The 17,580-nt window shown below is 40.4% G+C and overlaps 3 protein-coding genes and 1 pseudogene across 7 annotated transcripts; 3 read left to right on the forward strand and 1 right to left on the reverse strand.

The window, feature by feature from the left end:
- The first annotated feature begins 516 nt into the window (after nucleotides 1-516).
- On the forward strand, nucleotides 517-2,849 carry LOC126607291 (uncharacterized). 2 transcript variants are annotated; one of them, XM_050274834.1, is made up of 7 exons: nucleotides 517-650; nucleotides 1,525-1,696; nucleotides 1,889-1,951; nucleotides 2,061-2,108; nucleotides 2,208-2,258; nucleotides 2,406-2,469; nucleotides 2,561-2,849. In XM_050274834.1, exons 2-7 carry the CDS (start codon nucleotides 1,550-1,552, stop codon nucleotides 2,653-2,655), a joined length of 468 nt encoding a protein of 155 aa, XP_050130791.1. In that variant the 5' UTR covers nucleotides 517-650; nucleotides 1,525-1,549; the 3' UTR covers nucleotides 2,656-2,849. The 2 variants fall into 2 exon arrangements, with proteins under 2 accessions (XP_050130791.1, XP_050130792.1); XM_050274835.1 differs by having other exon boundaries at nucleotides 645-816.
- A 249-nt stretch (nucleotides 2,850-3,098) lies between these two features.
- On the forward strand, nucleotides 3,099-5,628 carry LOC126607282 (uncharacterized; annotated as a pseudogene).
- An 831-nt stretch (nucleotides 5,629-6,459) lies between these two features.
- Nucleotides 6,460-10,213, forward strand: LOC126607278 (uncharacterized). The gene is made up of 4 exons (XM_050274812.1): nucleotides 6,460-6,626; nucleotides 7,230-7,841; nucleotides 8,926-8,966; nucleotides 9,048-10,213. The coding sequence occupies exons 2-4, from the start codon at nucleotides 7,520-7,522 to the stop codon at nucleotides 9,936-9,938; spliced, it is 1,254 nt and encodes a 417-aa protein (XP_050130769.1). The 5' UTR covers nucleotides 6,460-6,626; nucleotides 7,230-7,519; the 3' UTR covers nucleotides 9,939-10,213.
- A 133-nt stretch (nucleotides 10,214-10,346) lies between these two features.
- Nucleotides 10,347-13,922, reverse strand: LOC126607286 (uncharacterized). 4 transcript variants are annotated; one of them, XM_050274826.1, is made up of 2 exons: nucleotides 12,824-13,922; nucleotides 10,347-11,913 (listed from the first exon to the last, which is right to left on the reverse strand). In XM_050274826.1, the coding sequence occupies exon 2, from the start codon at nucleotides 11,186-11,188 to the stop codon at nucleotides 10,514-10,516; it is 675 nt and encodes a 224-aa protein (XP_050130783.1). In that variant the 5' UTR covers nucleotides 11,189-11,913; nucleotides 12,824-13,922; the 3' UTR covers nucleotides 10,347-10,513. The 4 variants fall into 4 exon arrangements, with proteins under 4 accessions (XP_050130783.1, XP_050130782.1, XP_050130786.1 ...); XM_050274825.1 differs by having other exon boundaries at nucleotides 10,347-12,131; XM_050274829.1 differs by lacking the exon at nucleotides 12,824-13,922 and adding an exon at nucleotides 12,439-12,809 and having other exon boundaries at nucleotides 10,347-11,523.
- Between the last annotated feature and the right edge of the window lie 3,658 nt (nucleotides 13,923-17,580).

Consider the following 17,580-nt stretch of genomic DNA (forward strand, 5'->3'; position numbering starts at 1 on the left):
ATTCTCCGGCGAGGTTATGACTGACTGTCGAGAAACCAAAATATCGCGATATTATCTAAAATATCGCGATATTATCGATAATATCGCGATATTATCGATAATATCGCGATATTTTGACGAAAATATCTTGGATACCTATTAAAATATCGTTAAAGCAAAAAACCGATAACATCGGCGAAATATCGCCGATATTATCGATTTTTTCTTCCATGGAGCATCTTCAACAACCTAGCTAAATGAGGTTTTTTTGCTACATTAGTAAAAAATGCAAAAACAATCGAGCTCCAAACTTCAACAAGCTAGCTAAATGACTAATTATCTTAACTTTGTAAACAGTAATTAGCTAAATTTAACCAAGAGAAGAGAGAGAGCTAAATTTTTGCTAAACATTAAAAACTATATATAATGCATTGCTTGTAGCCTTAAACTAATATTAAAATATTATATATGGGTTTGAGGCCGAGCTATATTAAAATAAAGGCCCAAGAGACGTAAAACTGAATCCGGCCCAATTAAAAAAAGGCCTCAATTGTCACAGCCCAAAAGTTCACTCTTACGCGCTCTGCGTGTGGCGTAATCTCTAGGCTTGCTTCTTCTTCTTCTTCTTCAGATATCCTCCGCTTCTGCAATCGGATCCGATCTTTGATCAGGTAAGCTTCCAACCCTTTCACTTCTGCTATTTCCCAGTTCAGAAATCTCGATATTTACCAATCAAAGCTGTTAACTTTCTGCTGCAAATCAAGCAACTTAGCTGCCCAGTAGCAAACTCACTGATACCTCTGATCTGGGTTCTTCCAAAAGTCCATGATCCAATTGGTATTTACTCTGATTGTTTATGATTACCCCCAGAAGGAACCGTATTTACAAGTTTTGCCATATTTTCAGCTCTTCTTTCACCAACCGAAGATTTGCATATTAAATGAGTTTGAATTCTAGTTGTTTTTGTTGGTGCCTCTGTGCTTGCGGAAAGATTTGCTTTAATTTGTTTTGCTGCAAAGATTTGACTTTCTTCGTTACCATAGTTCCATGTCATCTTCAAGATGCTGCTGATCCGAGCTGTTTCGGGTAAAGGTTGAATCGGGAAGTTGAACTTCAATCCCCAAGTAGCTGGAGTTTGATCTTCGATGTTGGATTGTGGACTAGGAGTTGGGAGGGCACGTTGAAAGGCTGCATCTTCCGTGATGCGCCGGGCGCTGGGAGTGTAGTTTAATGGAATTAGTGCATTTACTTCAATGTGTTTTCATGGCATCGAACATTTATCAACCTAGTCATAGTGATATTTCTTCGTAGGGGTGTATTGCTGGATGGTTTTACAGACATTTATATGCATGTCAATGATTTGATGGATAGAGTTGAACCAATGAATAGCCTGATCTTATTATAAGCAGCATCTTGAAGATGACATGGAACTATACGAGATTTAAAAAAAGAAGGAACTGGTTCGCTTATTTGGAACCCCCAACGAAATGACTACATTTGTTTACATGTGTTTTGATTGAGTAAACGAGTCTTTTGTTTTTGCAGTTGTCGCCAGCACCCTGAGCAAAATATGTCTGGTACAAACATGGAGGAGGTTAAGGACCAAGAGGTTGCTGATAGCACTCCAATGGATCTAGGTGATGGTGACAATGCCGGGGTAGACCCAAAAGCTTCAAATGAAAATCATGGAAATCCCATGCCTTCAGCCCAGCAGGAGGTGCAACTCTGCACTACAATTTAGTTCCGAAAATTTTGACATGTCCTACATGTTGCCCTGTTGTCTATTACTATTAGTACAGATTTTTTCCGACATTGGAATTCTCTTTTTGCTTCAAACTTTCCCTTAGCCTTAAACATTCGCTATGGAGTTATGCAATAGGATCATTGTCTGTGATTGTGTCTTCTGCAGGAGGCAGCAATTAAGAAAAAGTATGGAGGCATACTGCCAAGGAAGACTCCCCTAATATCCAAGGTAATTGTTCGTCTTGTATCTCTCTTTTCCCCTATCACACCGCATTCCGCTGTTGCGATTCTAGTTTTCTCTTTATCATGATAAGTCACAAGTTGAAATTTTCTGTCAGGACCATGAGCGTGCTTATTTTGATTCTGCTGATTGGGCACTTGGAAAGGTATTTGTGTGGATTTTCTTAGACTACTTGTTGCTGTAACTATGAAGTTTGAATGCCTAATATCTTTGACTATCTATGGTTTTTTAACTTCTTTAACAGCAAGGTGCAAAGCCGAAAGGGCCGCTGGAAGCACTCCGCCCAAAGCTGCAGGTATGCTTGACCGGATCTTTATGTTTTTCTTACCTCAAGCGGGGCTAGAAGTTGTTAGGGGTTGAAAGATCCACCGTCACTGTGAAAAAACTAAACTTGTTTTCGCATATGCTGATTCTCGTATTTGATCTTTCTTGTTGTCATCAGCCCACACCGCACCAGCAAGGGCGTTCAAGGCGCTCAGCTTATTCTTCTGGAGGCGAAGGTGATGGTATGTGCAATCAATCGCCAATAAACTTGTCATGTTATAAACCTCTTCAGCTGCTCAGCACTTGAACTCCCTTTTCTTTTCCAAATGGCAGATGGCGGAAATATGAACATTTCATCGGAGGACCAACTAGATGGTGGCAGCGGTGACAACACTGGCGATGAGGATCAGACCCGCCACCACGAGTAGCTGCTGCCTCCCACATCTTCGCAAATTAGAAGCCGAGGATTTGATCATTAGTAAAATACCAGATCGAAGAAGATAAACAATCCGAATTTTCGTACTGGTTTTGTAGCATGTATAACATATTGAATCATGTACACACTCATGGACACATGATGTTCATTTGCTTAAAATTGCATTCTTTTTGTTTGATCAAACAATATATTTGTTAGATTAGATGTTAAATTAGGAAATCGACAAGATTCGAACTACAAGGGCAAACATTTATCTTCAAGACGCGTAATAATAAGATAAAACGACATTGGTTATATGGAAAATGATCATCTCCAGATCCTCTTTGTGGGGATACAAATGATCTATCAATTACGATTATTCATCGTATAATGTGCAGTCAGTTTTTATTAAACACTATTTATATTCAATTTAAAATGATTTCTACCATTGGCCAACAAATCGTTAGTCAAAACTTCCATTTGTCCGTATTTCGAGAAAAAAGTGTCTCTTATGTTTTTCTTTCTTATTCACACTGAGCTGACGGCTGAAGAAAATGATCCATTGCGCCATTCCCTCCATGTCCAACATCGCGCCACGTGGCCTAATCACGTCGGGTTCCAATCCTTCTCCGACCCGAGTCAACTCGGATTCTTCAGCCGACGGGTCACTGGCGCCGGCCTCGCTCTGCGTGAGCAGCGGATTATGTTCGTGCGGAAGACGGCGCTTCATCGAAGCAGCAGTGGCGACGCCATCGTTATTCCCAATTCGCCCTTCCAAAGCCTCCGCGGCTTCCAAATTGACTTCTGAAGATTATACGGTATGTGCGTACGACCCCGTCTTCTGATTCTTGCTCTGCAATTTTGAAGGGTATTTTCGTCTGATGAGTGCATTGATGAGTGCATAGGCCATGTTAGAAGAAGTTCACCCTCCAAGACCGGGCTGGTACGAGGAGCTTTATGCATCCGTTTTGAATACCGCCATGAAATCTTATGAAGCCGAGGTTAGTGATTATATTTAATTATAACGAAATCTAATGAAAAATGCTTAAAAACTTTGAGTTTTGAAATAAAGGGTAAATTAAATAGGATCATGATTGATTTTTTTCGTAAAAATATGATTTTTTGTTAAAGTATACAGTAATTGAAGCTTTTCATTAAAATTCGCTTAATTATAATTTAAATTAGTAGAATAGAATAGTTTTGATTTCAATTTGGACTAATGATCTGTTTGGGATTGCTTCTTGACGGGGAGCATTTCTATCCTGGGTTAACTAAAAATGTTCTGAGTCACATAAGCGCTTTCTGGAGAAGCATATGCTCTTGGAGAAATACTTCAACTTTTCAGCTAGCCCTTGGATTTTTAGTAATATATCAATGTGCAAAAATTAACACCTCTAGCAGAAGCAAGTTTGAGGAAAAATGCTTTCTACAAAAGCACTTCCAAACTAGTCTAAATTTGAGATTAGTGTATGGTATGGATGTTTTAACTGCGATATCATTTGGTGGGTAGATTGCAGGTTACAAGACAGAGCTCTTTGCTGAATTGAAGGGAAAAGCTGAGCAAGTGTTGGAAATTGGTATTGGGACTGGTCCTAATCTGAGATACTATGCTGCTGATAGTGGTGTTCGGGTTTTTGGCGTGGATCCGATTATGAAGATGGAAAAATATGCTCGGGCTGCTGCTGTGGCTGCCGGTCTGCCCCTTTCGAATTTCGAGTTCATACATGCTGTATGTGAAAACTTCAGACTTCCCTTATGGCAGTGCAGAAAAAAACAGAAACTGGTTATCAGTAAAACTTATATTTTCCGATGCATAATTTCTTATTAAGATGATCACCGACTGAACGAACCTAGTAAGATGCAAGTTTTCCTTTGCGCTACTTTGTTCACCCGTGACTGATTCAAGTTTTTGTTTTCGTTTGCAATTATGTTTGCTTTTTGTTTGTGATTCATACTCGGGAAATGCTAATCTTAACCAGGTTGGGGAGGCTATTCCATTAGAGGATGCTTCTGTTGATGCAGTTGTTGGAACTCTTGTGTTGTGTTCTGTTAAAGATGTCGACAACACTCTGAAAGGTAATTTAGCTTACGAGGGGCAGAATTTCCTTTTCGTAAACTTGTAGCACCAAGTCATTGCTATCTAGTGGTTACTACTTGTGATTGTGGATGCCTTTACATTCTAAGTTGATCTTTTGGGAAGCATCCGTTTTATTTCTCTAGTTTTCGGAAAAACTGCTCCTTCTAGCTGTCAAATGATGATGTGAAATGCGCATTCATATTTCACCCAAAGAAACTTCTGCAGACCATGTTAATGTAAAATCCGAACTTTAAACGAGTTCATTTGTCCTGTGACCTTCAGAGATAAAGAGAGTTCTAAGACCGGGCGGAGTTTACCTGTTCGTGGAGCATGTGGCTGCAAAAGGTAGTGTGAGCTGCAAATCTCAGTTCATTGATGACATTTAATGCAAGAGTATTGTGGCTTATCATTTTGTTTGCAACTGTTATGGTGCTGCTGCAGATGGTACAATCCTCAGATTCATACAGAGCGTTCTTAATCCTCTGCAACAAATCCTAGCCGACGGGTGTCATCTCACCCGGGACACAGGAAGGAGTATATCCAACTCCGGGTTCGCGGCCGTTAATCTACAGACGACCACCTTGTCCAGTGCCTCATTCGTAAACCCTCAAGTGTATGGAATAGCTCGTAAGTGACAACGTAAGGCATTACTCCGTCGCTCAATATTGGTCTCAACGCGTGACGGGAGAGATGAAAAAAGAAAGTGGGTGCATGAACCTCCGTTTATCATTCGGCTTGTGGGCCTCTAGGTGTTTGCTTCTGGCTGAAGGGAAGTTGAACTAACAATTGTATAATTCCTTATGAATTAGCAATTAGTGTTATCTGTTTGTTACACCTATAAGCAATAATTATGTGTGATTATCAACTTACATAAAAAGGGGTCCCATAAATAATGGCCAATTATTCCAAGCTCAGAGCCGCAGGTGACGATTATGAGCTAGTTTGTAAGTGTTTTTAAAATAATTAAAAGCGTTCTGGGAGAAAATGTTTTTGAAATCAATGATGTAAGTGAACCTTGAAAAAACACTTGAAGTGCTTCTTACAATAAACACATAACTAGTGCTTCTTGTAGGAAGCACTAGTTCAATCATTTTTAAACGTACTAGAATAAAAGGAAAACTAATGAAAAGGGTTTGAAAACTTTGAGTTTTAACGATAAGGATAAAATAAAGGGTAAAATGAATAGTACCAAAATTGACTTTTTAGTGTAAAAATGTGTTTTTTCGTTAAAATGAACAGCACCGGAAGTTTTTCGTTGAAATTTCTTAAAACAAATTCTATAGCTCAGAAAACCACAGGCCAATTAAATAATATTATCTTGAATATCTTAATGCGCTTTTATGTGCATTAGGTTGGCCCATATAAAAGAATATGTGACAACACTTATATTTGGATGGCCCCATAATGTATGTGTATACAGCGCTTCGTCTGGAAATTGCTTTTAAACAACCTGATTCGCTTAGATATATTTTTAAAATAACTAGAGGTATTTTTAGTAAAGTTAATTAAATTGTTTGTTTGAAAGAAATATCAAATATGTGTTTTTTGCATGAAACATTTAAAATATCTTTTTAGAATCCACTTGATTTTTTTAGTAAACAAAACTTAGAACATTTTAACAAAAAACGATTTCGGTTCACTCTAAAAACACTGTTTTTTTACCACAAATTATACACAGGTAATAATCAATGAAGTTAGAATAAACAAGGAATTGAATGGGGATTATAGAAAATTATACAAAAAAGGGAGGATCTTAATGCAAAAAGGTCCCCTAAACATGCTCTTTCTTTTTCTCCCTGATATTTAGGGTTTCCATTTCTTGCTCAGTCCACAACCAGTGTCGTCTAGGTCGCAGCTCAGACTCAGTCAGAGAGTTTCTTCTCGTGCTTCGTCACTGTCGTCTAACTGTAAGCTCCTTTCTCTCGCTATTTCTCGATTACGTTTCAGGGTATTAAAAATACCCAATTATTTGTATCCAATTTATGCTTCCAATTTCTAGGGTTTTTCACTAATTTCAACTCCCAAATTTGATTTCTGTGTGTGTTTTTTTTGTCTGCACTGTAAAGTTTTGGTCTTTTAAATTATCTTGCTGAGGTTGATGAGTAATGCGTTCTATGAGGTTTAACCAGATGCCTTGTCTTCTATTTGATGAAAATATGAGAAATTTCGTCTTCTATTTGATGAAAATATGAGAAATTTACTTACTGCAAGACTTGAAATTTGGGTTAAGTTGGGTCTTTATAAAAAAAACCCTTTTGATATTGGTGGTGAAAGTCAGTGGATTTGTCTAATGTATATAATTTTTCGATTCTTCGTAGTTATTGGTAGTTAGGTATGCATTTCAAATTTTGTTTTGTTTTAATAGCTGAGAAATGCTAGTGGTGATGGATTCGTTTGTTGTTGAGTATTTCTGTTCTGGTGTTGTACTTTGTTGAACGCTTGAAGCAAATTGCGTACTTGGTGTTTGAACACAGCTTTGTCTGAATTTGTTATCTTAACTTTGTTCGTAGGTTTGCCACCGTGACAGTTGAAGAAATTTGAAAATTTTCTACTTTGTTGAAGAAGTTCAGGGGTGTAAGCAGCGTACTTATGTTATGTCTGGTTAATGTGGAAGAAACTCTGATCCTATTTATATGTGCGTTTGCCCGTTTTACCCAAGTTCATAAGGGTATACAAAACCCTTGAGTTTGCCCGTTTTACCCAAGTTCATAAGGGTATATAAAAAATAGCTAAAACGGGGTCTCTGTGTTGTGTGGCCGCAAGGCCACATGAATCACATACACCCAGTAGGGACTGGTCAATGGGTCCAGAAGAGCCATGCTGGAGAACTAATACGAGCTTCTCACCACCCCCATCAAGATGGGATTTCCGTTTCCAACCTGAAGAATTACAGTACGGTTTTCATGATGGTAATCAGCAATATGGGTCTTCTACTTCATCAAACAGTAAAGGAAGTAGGGGCTGGGTGAGAGGCAACAATCTCTATAATCATCACTACTCGGTGTCTGATGGTGCTGGGCTGTTTTTAAGTAGTCCATCTGACCTTTCTCAAGGTCCTCAACGGACACCTCCAGCAATACAGGAAATCAGTGTAGATGATTATGAAACTGCAAAAAAGAGAGGTAACAATTGACAATGAATCTTTATTCTGTTTTATCTGTGCAAACACACACATGATGCTGTCTGTGATGAATTTCTACTTCTTGGCTTTAAATCTGGTGACAGAAAGTGCAGATGAAATTATCTCCGGTAACCTCAATGATTAAGATACTTTTCGGATTCCATATATTTTTCTGGTTCATTTAGTTGGAGTGAACTGAGCCATGGTACCATTTTATGTCTTTTACATGATCTTACAGTGTACCAATGAATTTTTGCAAATGATCTTGCATGATTGTTGTTCATATTATTTAGCTACACACACACACACACACATCTGCATATGCTGCTACTGCACAATTTGAGTGTATGTAACAGTCTCGGAAAAAGATTATTACACATATAGTTCTTGTTAACATCTGTGTGTGTGTGTGCACTCGTGATTGTGTGTACTGTGACGGTGTCACAAAAAGCTAAGCCATCTGAATTAGGTGATCTGATATATGGTTCTTACTAACTATCCTATGTACATGTCCCATTTGATTATTATAGAGCATGCGTTGAACACTTCAATAGCGATAACTAGTGTCATGCTTGACTACTTATACTTAACTACTTAAGATGGATCTCTTTCTTCTCTATCATGTAGGTTGCTAGTGTAAAGAATTTTTGGAGCTTATTGTATCTGATCTGGAATTCCATTGGTTTCAAGATCATTAGTAAACTTGGATGTGGACCTTTGTTGTGCCCTTTAGATTCCCAAGTTCCACATTGCAGATGATCACAAGTTCAGTTGACATTTCATACTTTTGGGATTCTCGATAGAATATCGTCGGGGATTCTCAAGGTTTCCATTTTGAAGGATTTGGTTGCATCATTTGAAGTGTTTCCCTGATTGAGTTCTTACCTTTTCCATTGATTTTAACAAACCATGCCTAAACAGTTACCATGATTGATCATTAATCAGATCCTTTCAGCTTTGTAAAAATAGAGAACTCAAAATTTATACTTATTAAGGACATTCATTCTCAAGATTGTGATCATTGGCTACTATTCATGTTGTGACTCATTTGTGTTAACTTCACCTCACTCCTGCTTACTTGCTAGGTCAAGCTTTGGGGCATACATCCATTAGACCTACCATGGAGGTATTGTATAAATTTTAACTGTGCTAGTTTATTGAATTAAGGAAATTTGTTTTAGCGTTTCCTTTCATGGTATCTTCGCAGGGAACCTCAGAAATTCAAGAAATGGGGGATTCCACCTCGTCCCGTTCAGACGGTAGCGAGTCTGAACCCACAGTGAAGCCGTACCTATCTTCCCATCATACATATCCAAGTCGGCGTTCGTTCATGGCCAAACCTATTCATCCCTTGTCCTTTCCTGCACAAACACCGCCCAGAGAGGCTTCTGATCTCACAGTTACTGGGTTTCTGGAGTATGATTCTGCCACTCCTCAAAGAGATGGCCACCGCTGGAGTAGTGCCAGTAGCAGCATTGATTTTGCAGATGTTTCTGAGTCATTTGAGGCAGAGATTTCTGGTCAACCTTGTAATAATGTGAATGTGTCTGATGGTTTTAGATGTGGCTTGTGTGAAAGGTTTCTTTCACAGAGATCGCCTTGGAGTTCTCGTCGGATAGTGAGAAGTGGAGATATGCCAGTTACCGGTGTTCTTTCTTGCTCTCATGTTTTCCATGCAGAGTGCTTGGAGCAAACAACACCCAAGACACGAAAAAGCGACCCTCCCTGTCCCCTATGTGCTAGACTTGAGGAGGAAAATCTCCAAGACCAGCAAGGCTTCTCAAGATTGCGGGCTGGTTTTCCAAGGCATAGACCAATAAGTGATGATGGATCATCCAGGCCTTGGGGTTGTGCACAGGTGGGAGATTGCGTTGAAGGGGCTTTGCATGCTCCTCCGCGCAATAGTATGCTGATGCTTAACAGGAGTCGCATAAAAAAAAACCTTTCTTTGAAAGGTAATTTGGGCAAAGAGTTTCCAGGTAAGCTAAGAAAAAGTGGACCTCACTCTTTACAGCATTTGAGTGGAAAGTCAGTTGATCAGGGAATGGTTGGAAGCTCAAAATCGAAGATGACAGCAGGCCCAAGTTTTAAAACCTGAAGAAAATACATCACATAGCTAACTGGAATCTGAAAATTACCCAAATGGCGATCGTTGAAGTCTGCTAATTGGTTGTAAGTCTCAGTAGATCATTATATATCAGCCATGTTTGGAATTATCGCCTTCATTGTATAGATTCGATCCTGCGCAGATTGTGGGTTCAAACCCATTTTAGTAGGCAACTGCGATGTTTAACGTTGTTATTGTTCCTCTGTATTTTTGTTGTGAATGATTCTTCTTCCCCTTACGGAAATGAATATCTTGTTTTGTCTGAAGACTTGAGTCCTGTGTTGCACATTTTCTTTCGACATGTCCTTCAAAGCAACAATAATATTGCCAAGGTAGCTCACTCAACGCAATCTACATCAACCTTTTTTTTTTTTTTTTTATAAATCTTTTTGAAAGCTTCAACATACAAGCTTCAACAAAAGAAAATTCAAAGACCTTAGCGAAGAAGGCTTTGGTGTATTTAACACAATACGTTGAAATGAAGGAAAGCTTATTTATTGATATCCCCGATAAGCTACAAATATGTACATATACATGAGTCAAAATAAACACATAAGAGGGAGCCTTCACAAAGGTTGCTTAGGAGAAGTCTCAGCAGTCGGTAGAGCCCCAGAAAGAGAAGGCACCGGAGGGGGATCATTTGGAGCCTCAGTACTGGACACAACCCTAGAAGGAGGAGGCATCAGAGGTTGATCATTCGGAGCTTCATTACGCGGTACAGCCCCAGAAGACGAAGGCAATAAATGCCTTTGGAACAAACCCACAAATCTCTGATGATCAAGTAAAACCTGACCATCAGTTTCCTTCATTTGGTCAAGCTTCCTCTTCATGTTTGTAGCATAGTCATGTGCGAGCCGATGCAACTGTTTATTCTCATGCTTGAGCCCTCTAATCTCCTGTTTGAGACTCATCACTTCAGCCGCCAATGATTCAACTTGGCGGGTTCGAGCAAATAGGCGTTGGGCCATATTAGACACAGAACCTGCACACTGAACACTGAGAGCCAGCGAATCCTTAACAGCTAACTCATCAGACCGTTTGGAAAGTAGTCTGTTATCTTTGGGAGTGAGAAGGTTCCTGGCCACCACCGCAGCGGTCATATCATTCTTCATCACTGAATCCCCAACGGTAAGAGGACCAGTAGGGGAGACGAAGGATGGGCGCCATATGTTGTCTGGAGAAGGCGGGGCTACCTCTTCAACAAGGTTCAAGTCAAAACGACGGTCGGAGGGGCCAGACATTTTCAAAGGTGTTGAAGAGAGAAGAGGTCGGACAAATCAAGATCTTAGAAGTGCAAGAATGAAGCTTCTACTGGTGGAGATTCAAGTGTGCTTTGGAACTTAATGCCAGCCCCTATAAAAATCTGCACTCGACGGAGCTTCAGAAATCGAAGAGGCGCCTGCTCAGAAATCGAAGAGGCGTTTGCTTTCTCAAAAGTTGGGCTGCTCAAAGACCACGAAGGCCGATCTCAGAAATCGAAGAGGCGCTCGCTTTCTCAAAAGCTGGGCTCCCCAGAGACCACGAGGGCCGATCTCAGAAATCAAAGAGGCACCTACTTTTCCAGCCTTGTCAGCACCTGTCACACGCACACTCAGCTTTGCGGAAATTATGGGCATTCTGTCGAAGACTTCTGGGGAAGTAGAAAACACATGAATCTTACTGTTCAATCACCCACTTCCCACACGCAACAATAGCTCATGGGTACCACAGATAATTTTGCCAAAGTTCTCTGCCAAAGTTGAGCACGTGAAGCTTGCAGCTCCCACTACATCGCTCTGACCAAGAAGGGTAAAAGAATAGCAAAGAAACAGCACTAACAAAGTTTAGACCCATAAATTTTGAAGGTCTAGCTACCATATTATTACCCACAAGGGTAAAGGAACAGTACCACTGCTGGATAATTGGAAAGTCCCTGTGTGTCAACCTCTGTGCTTCGTGGCAAGGTAGACTAGCAAACATGCCCAACCTTTACTCACAGTCGAGAAAACACTCCTAATAAGATTGCTTGCTCCAAAATCGAAGAGGCACCGTCCTCCGAATCTCGAGAGCCAGACTCCCAACATGACTACTTTCTTAAAAATCGAAGAGAGGGTAAAGGAACAGTACCATTGCTGGATAATTGGAAAGTCCCTGTGTGTCAACCTCTGTGCTTCGTGGCAAGGTAGACTAGCAAACATGCCCAACCTTTACTCACATTCGAGAAAACACTCCCAACAAGATTGCTTGCTCCAAAATTGAAGAGGCACCGCCCTCCGAATCTCGAGAGCCAGACTCTCAACATGATTACTTTCTCAAAAATCGAAGAGACACTACTCCCCGAATCTTCGAGAGCCAAACCCCCAGCATGATTGCTTTCTCAAAAATCGATGAGGCATCGTTCTCCGAATCAATCGAAGAGGGGCTTGCTTTCTCAAAAGCTGGGCTGCTCAGAGACCACGAGGGCCGATCTCAGAAATCGAAGAGGCACCTACTTTTCTAGCCTTGTCAGCACCTGTCACACGCACACTCAGCTTTGCAGAAATTATGGGCATTCTGTCGAAGACTTCTGGTGAAGTAGAAAGCACATGAATCTTACTGTTCAATCACCCACTTCCCACACGCAACAATAGCTCATGGGTACCACAGATAATTTTGCCAAAGTTCTCTGCCAAAGTTGAGCACGTGAAGCTTGCAGCTCCCACTACATCGCTCTGACCAAGAAAGGTAAAAGAATAGCAAAGAAACAGCACTAACAAAGTTTAGACACATAAATTTTGAAGGTCTAGCTACCATATTATTACCCACAAGGGTAAAGGAACAGTACCACTGCTGGATAATTGGAAAGTCCCTGTGTGTCAACCTCTATGCTTCGTGGAAAGGTAGCAAACATGCCCAACCTTTACTCACATTCGAGAAAACACTCCCAACAAGATTGCTTGCTCCAAAATCGAAGAGGCACCGTCCTCCGAATCTCGAGAGCCAGACTCCCAACATGACTACTTTCTCAAAAGCGAAGAGAGGGTAAAGGAACAGTACCATTGCTGGATAATTGGAAAGTCCCTGTGTGTCAACCTTTGTGCTTCGTGGCAAGGTAGACTAGCAAACATGCCCAACCTTTACTCACATTCGAGACAACACTCCCAACAGGATTGCTTGCTCCAAAATCGAAGAGGCACCGCCCTCCGAATCTCGAGAGCCAGACTCTCAACATGATTACTTCCTCAAAAATCGAAGAGACACTGCTCTCCGAATCTCGAGAGCCAGACCCCCAGCATGATTGCTTTCTCAAAAATCGAAGAGGCATCGTTCTCCGAATCTCGAGAGCCAGATACCACAGACCACTTTTTCAAAGTGCTCTGACAGAGTTAAAACATGTGAAACTGGCAGCTCCCACTACCGTGCTATGACCAAGCAGGGTAAAGGAATAGCATTACTACTTGTTGTTAGGGAGACTCCTATATATGTCGACCTCCATCCCCAACGGACAGGCAGACCTGCAAAAATGCTCAACCCTTCATCATATCTGAGAGGGCACTCCCAACGAAACCTTTCGAAATATTCAGCTTTCTTTCCCCCCGATAATACCTCTGCAAACAAGCTATACTAGAGCAAGAATATCTCATATCATCAAGGTTAAAAGCAAGAGTATCCCATATCATGCTTTTTCCCTGTCTTTTCCTTTGGCCTTGTTTTTACCTGCAAGACAAGGAGAAAGAGAGCAATCAGTCAGCACTTGGAATCAAGCTTCCAGCCAGGAACTGACTGCCTGGAACCCCTTACCTGATTACTTACCTGGCATTGCTCTCGAGTACTCATCTTCAACATCTTATGTTTCCAGGGAAGATTCCGCATCTGCTTGAGGAACAGATAGGGCAAGTGCGAAGGATACAAGGAAGCATGTGGAGACAAGCGTAACAACACACGTGCCGATACATCCATTACTCTGTCAAAAGCAAAAGTATCCCATATCAGCAGGGTGGAACGTACTCTAGATTTGATGGACTTGTTTTGACCCTCAAATTCTTCAGTCGGCCTTATACTCTGGAGGAAACCAGAAAACCCTCCAGCTCAGTTCAAGAATAAGCCTGTGGAAAGTTACTTCTTCAAAAGCAAAAGTATCTCATATCATCTCTTCTCATTTTTCTTCTCTTTATCCTTCATGCTGCTGCAAGATGGGGAGAAGGTGAACAATCAGTTGGAGCTCTGATTGCTTACCTTGTCTGTCACCTCTTTCAGCAGACCCCCTAGCTCGGCGACTTGGGGGACTCCTACTACATGGTTTGTATCGCGCTTGACCAAGCCTGAAACTACAAGTAAGCTTCAAGTGAAATTGATACATTACCTTGTGCATCTCCACCAGTTGAAGATACCACCCCTGGATGGAGGAAGAGTACTTCCAGAGAAGATGCCACATCTACCTATGAGACAGATAAGGCAAGTCAAGACGACACCACACTCCGATACTTAGAAGTTTTGTGATTACGAGATCATTCTCCCACAATATTTCCTAATGTCATTTGTACTAAATCATTCACTTGTACTCACTAAAGGAGAGCTTGAACCTATGTACTTGTGTAAACCCTTCACAATTAATGAGAACTCTTCTATTCCGTGGACGTAGCCAATCTGGGTGAACCACGTACATCTTGTGTTTGCTTTCCTATCTCTATCCATTTATATACTTATCCACACTAATGACCGGAGCAATCTAGCGAAGATCACAAAAAGCGACCGTTTTCGCTACCTAGGATCTATCTTGCAAGAGAACGGAGAATTAGATGAAGATCTCAACCATGGAATACGAGCTGGATGGATGAAGTGTAAGAGTGCATCCGGCGTGTTGTGTGACCGTCGTAGGCCACTGAAGCTCAAGGGAAAATTTTATAGGACGGCAATAAGGCCAGCAATGTTGTATGGCACAGAATGTTGGGCGGTGAAGCATCAACACGTACACAAAATGGGTGTAGTGGAGATGAGGATGCTTCGTGGGATGTGTGGGCACACGAGAAAGGATAAGATTGGGAATGAAGATATCCGAGGTAAAGTAGGAGTAGCCGAAATTGTAGGAAAGATGAGAGAAAATCGGCTCCGGTGATTTGGACATGTGCAAAGAAGGCCGACTGACGCTCCGGTTCGAAGATGTGACTACGGGACAGAGGTTCAGGGCCGAAGGGGTAGAGGAAGACCTAGGAAAACTTTGGAAGAGACTCTAAGAAAAGACTTAGAGTACTTGGATCTAACGGAGGACATGACACAAAACCGAGCGCAATGGCGTTCTAGGATTCATATAGCCGACCCCACTTAGTGGGAAAAGGCTTTGTTGTTGTTGTTGTTGTTGTATAAATCTTTTTGAACAATTGGTTAACAGTAACGTGGTTCAAATTGATTAACAGTAATGTGGTTCAAATTCGCTTTTGGCGAGAATCGAACCTAAGACCTCTCATTTACAAGTGAAGAGAAATATCGTTTGACCGTAGTATATGGACCTGATTTACACTTGATTTCTCATTCTTCTCAAGAGGTCCATCTGATAAATAATGGGCAGTAAGCAGTAACCACACAAGGAAAAAATAAATTTGAAGAAAATATCTTCATGTACTGGTTGAAATTTGAAAATTGAAATCACAAGCATCCTTTTATGAGTACTGGTTTTCAAAGACTTTTACTTTAATTAGAGAAAATATTGTTAGTCGGCCTGATTACGAGTCTTGTCGATCATGTAAACAAGCATTGTTACATTGTCTATACTTCTACTAACACTTAAAGGGACACAATTTTGACACTCATGTATGAAAGTGTTGATAACATCAATATATAGACGACGTGCCGATATTAAATAAACAAACTACGCGGTCAAGCAACATGAACCAAGATTCTCTTATTATGCACAACGTCTTCCACACAAAAAAGTTGAAAGTACTTGGTTGATATTTGAAAAGATTTTTATTCACTTGGCATGGTAGTAGACATATTAGCTGCTGTCACTCACTCACATCACATGGTGCTATCCTATATACAAATCCATCTTTTTTTATTTTCTTGGCAATATTCGAATTATGTAATTTAATAGAGTACAAATGGAAATGTTGTTTCTTTCTGACCGAAAAATCATGAATTCAAGTTGCAGAGGCAACTTCTTTGCAAAGTAAGTAAAGCTTCGTTCCATAAACGCTTCTCTCCCAACTCTCACAAAACAAAGAGCCTTTTTTGACTTGTGATCACATTTTTTTACCAGAGTAGAAACAAGAACAAAGATATTGGGAAAAAGAAAAAGAAATTGGATTTAAGTTGTGCGGGGACTGCAAGTCTGCAACGTAACATATTAACATGCACATATTGAAACATACAATTTCACTGTCAAGTATGGTCCTCTGCAGATCTTGAAATTTGCATGCATGTATCGAAAGGATCTAACATGCTGCTGCAAAAACTTTATCATATCCTTATTGAAAATAACCATTTTCTGGACCAGATTTCTTTTCAGGGGTCAGATTTCTTGGCCACCTCCACCACATAAATTATTTTGTAAAGATAATAAAATATAATTTTACCCAAGTGGGAACAATTTTCCCTAGCCATCGATTTTTTTACCATTGGGGTAGTGGAATATTTTCTGCGCGGCCCTAGGGTTTTCAGAAATGGAGGACCACGATGGGGGGGACCATGATCTTCTTCTTCTTCTTCTTCCCCACAATCATGTGCTAGTCGGGTTTGCCCCAGACAAATGCATGCAGAATGTGCCACCATGCCCAGATGTTTTGTTCTTTCTTTCTTCCTTCTCTTGGAACCATCAACCGTCACTATTTCTGCAACTGGGCCATGTTTGGATCATCACAAATGGAACTGTCACCCACCAGCCTATTGTAGCCATGTTATGGTCCTTTTCCTTGTTTATCAATTTGCCACAATCAGATGAACTATTTACTCCTACAAAAAATTTAGATAGTATTGTGATTGTGACTAGATTATAGGCCCATAGGCTAAGTATTTAGGTTTATAATATACTGTTCTAAGTTACTCTAATTTACAAAGTGAATGATTCGAACTTGAGCGCATTAACCAGCTGACCTAATCATTTAATATTTTTATTTTACAATATGATATTTTAAGTTATTCTAATTTACGATGTGGGTGATTTAAACTTCAATGAAGAGGATAAAATACTTCCTTGACCTAGGGGCGAATCTTATTAAGGGCCGAAGGGGTGCACGTGGCCCCCTCAAGTTTTGGCCTAAAAAATGTGGTCTGAGGAATAATCATGGCCCTCTTAAATCGCAGCTATCTTTCGTCGTTCAATACGACGTCGAATCAAAGCACAGTGAATAATAATCAACTCACCACCATCACCAACTCTATCACTCGTTCCTCATCCAAAACCACCAGGAGGTAGATATAACACAAAAATATTTAGTTGTAGAGTTGATTCTGGCAACTCAAAAAGAAGAATTATCTCTTCCTTTACATCTAATAAATTTGACCTCCCAACCCTATAGATATATAATTTATCCACTTGTTCACCATAACAATACTAAACCTAAGCATACAATTAAATGGCACAAAGTGTGAGGATGTATGCTAAGCAAAGCACACAATGGGGATGGGTTGGCCAAGTATTTGGCAAAATATCTCACTTAAAATTGCAAAAATTAATTTG

This window comes from Malus sylvestris, chromosome 16 (assembly GCF_916048215.2).
Source record: "Malus sylvestris chromosome 16, drMalSylv7.2, whole genome shotgun sequence".
NCBI lineage: Eukaryota > Viridiplantae > Streptophyta > Magnoliopsida > Rosales > Rosaceae > Malus > Malus sylvestris.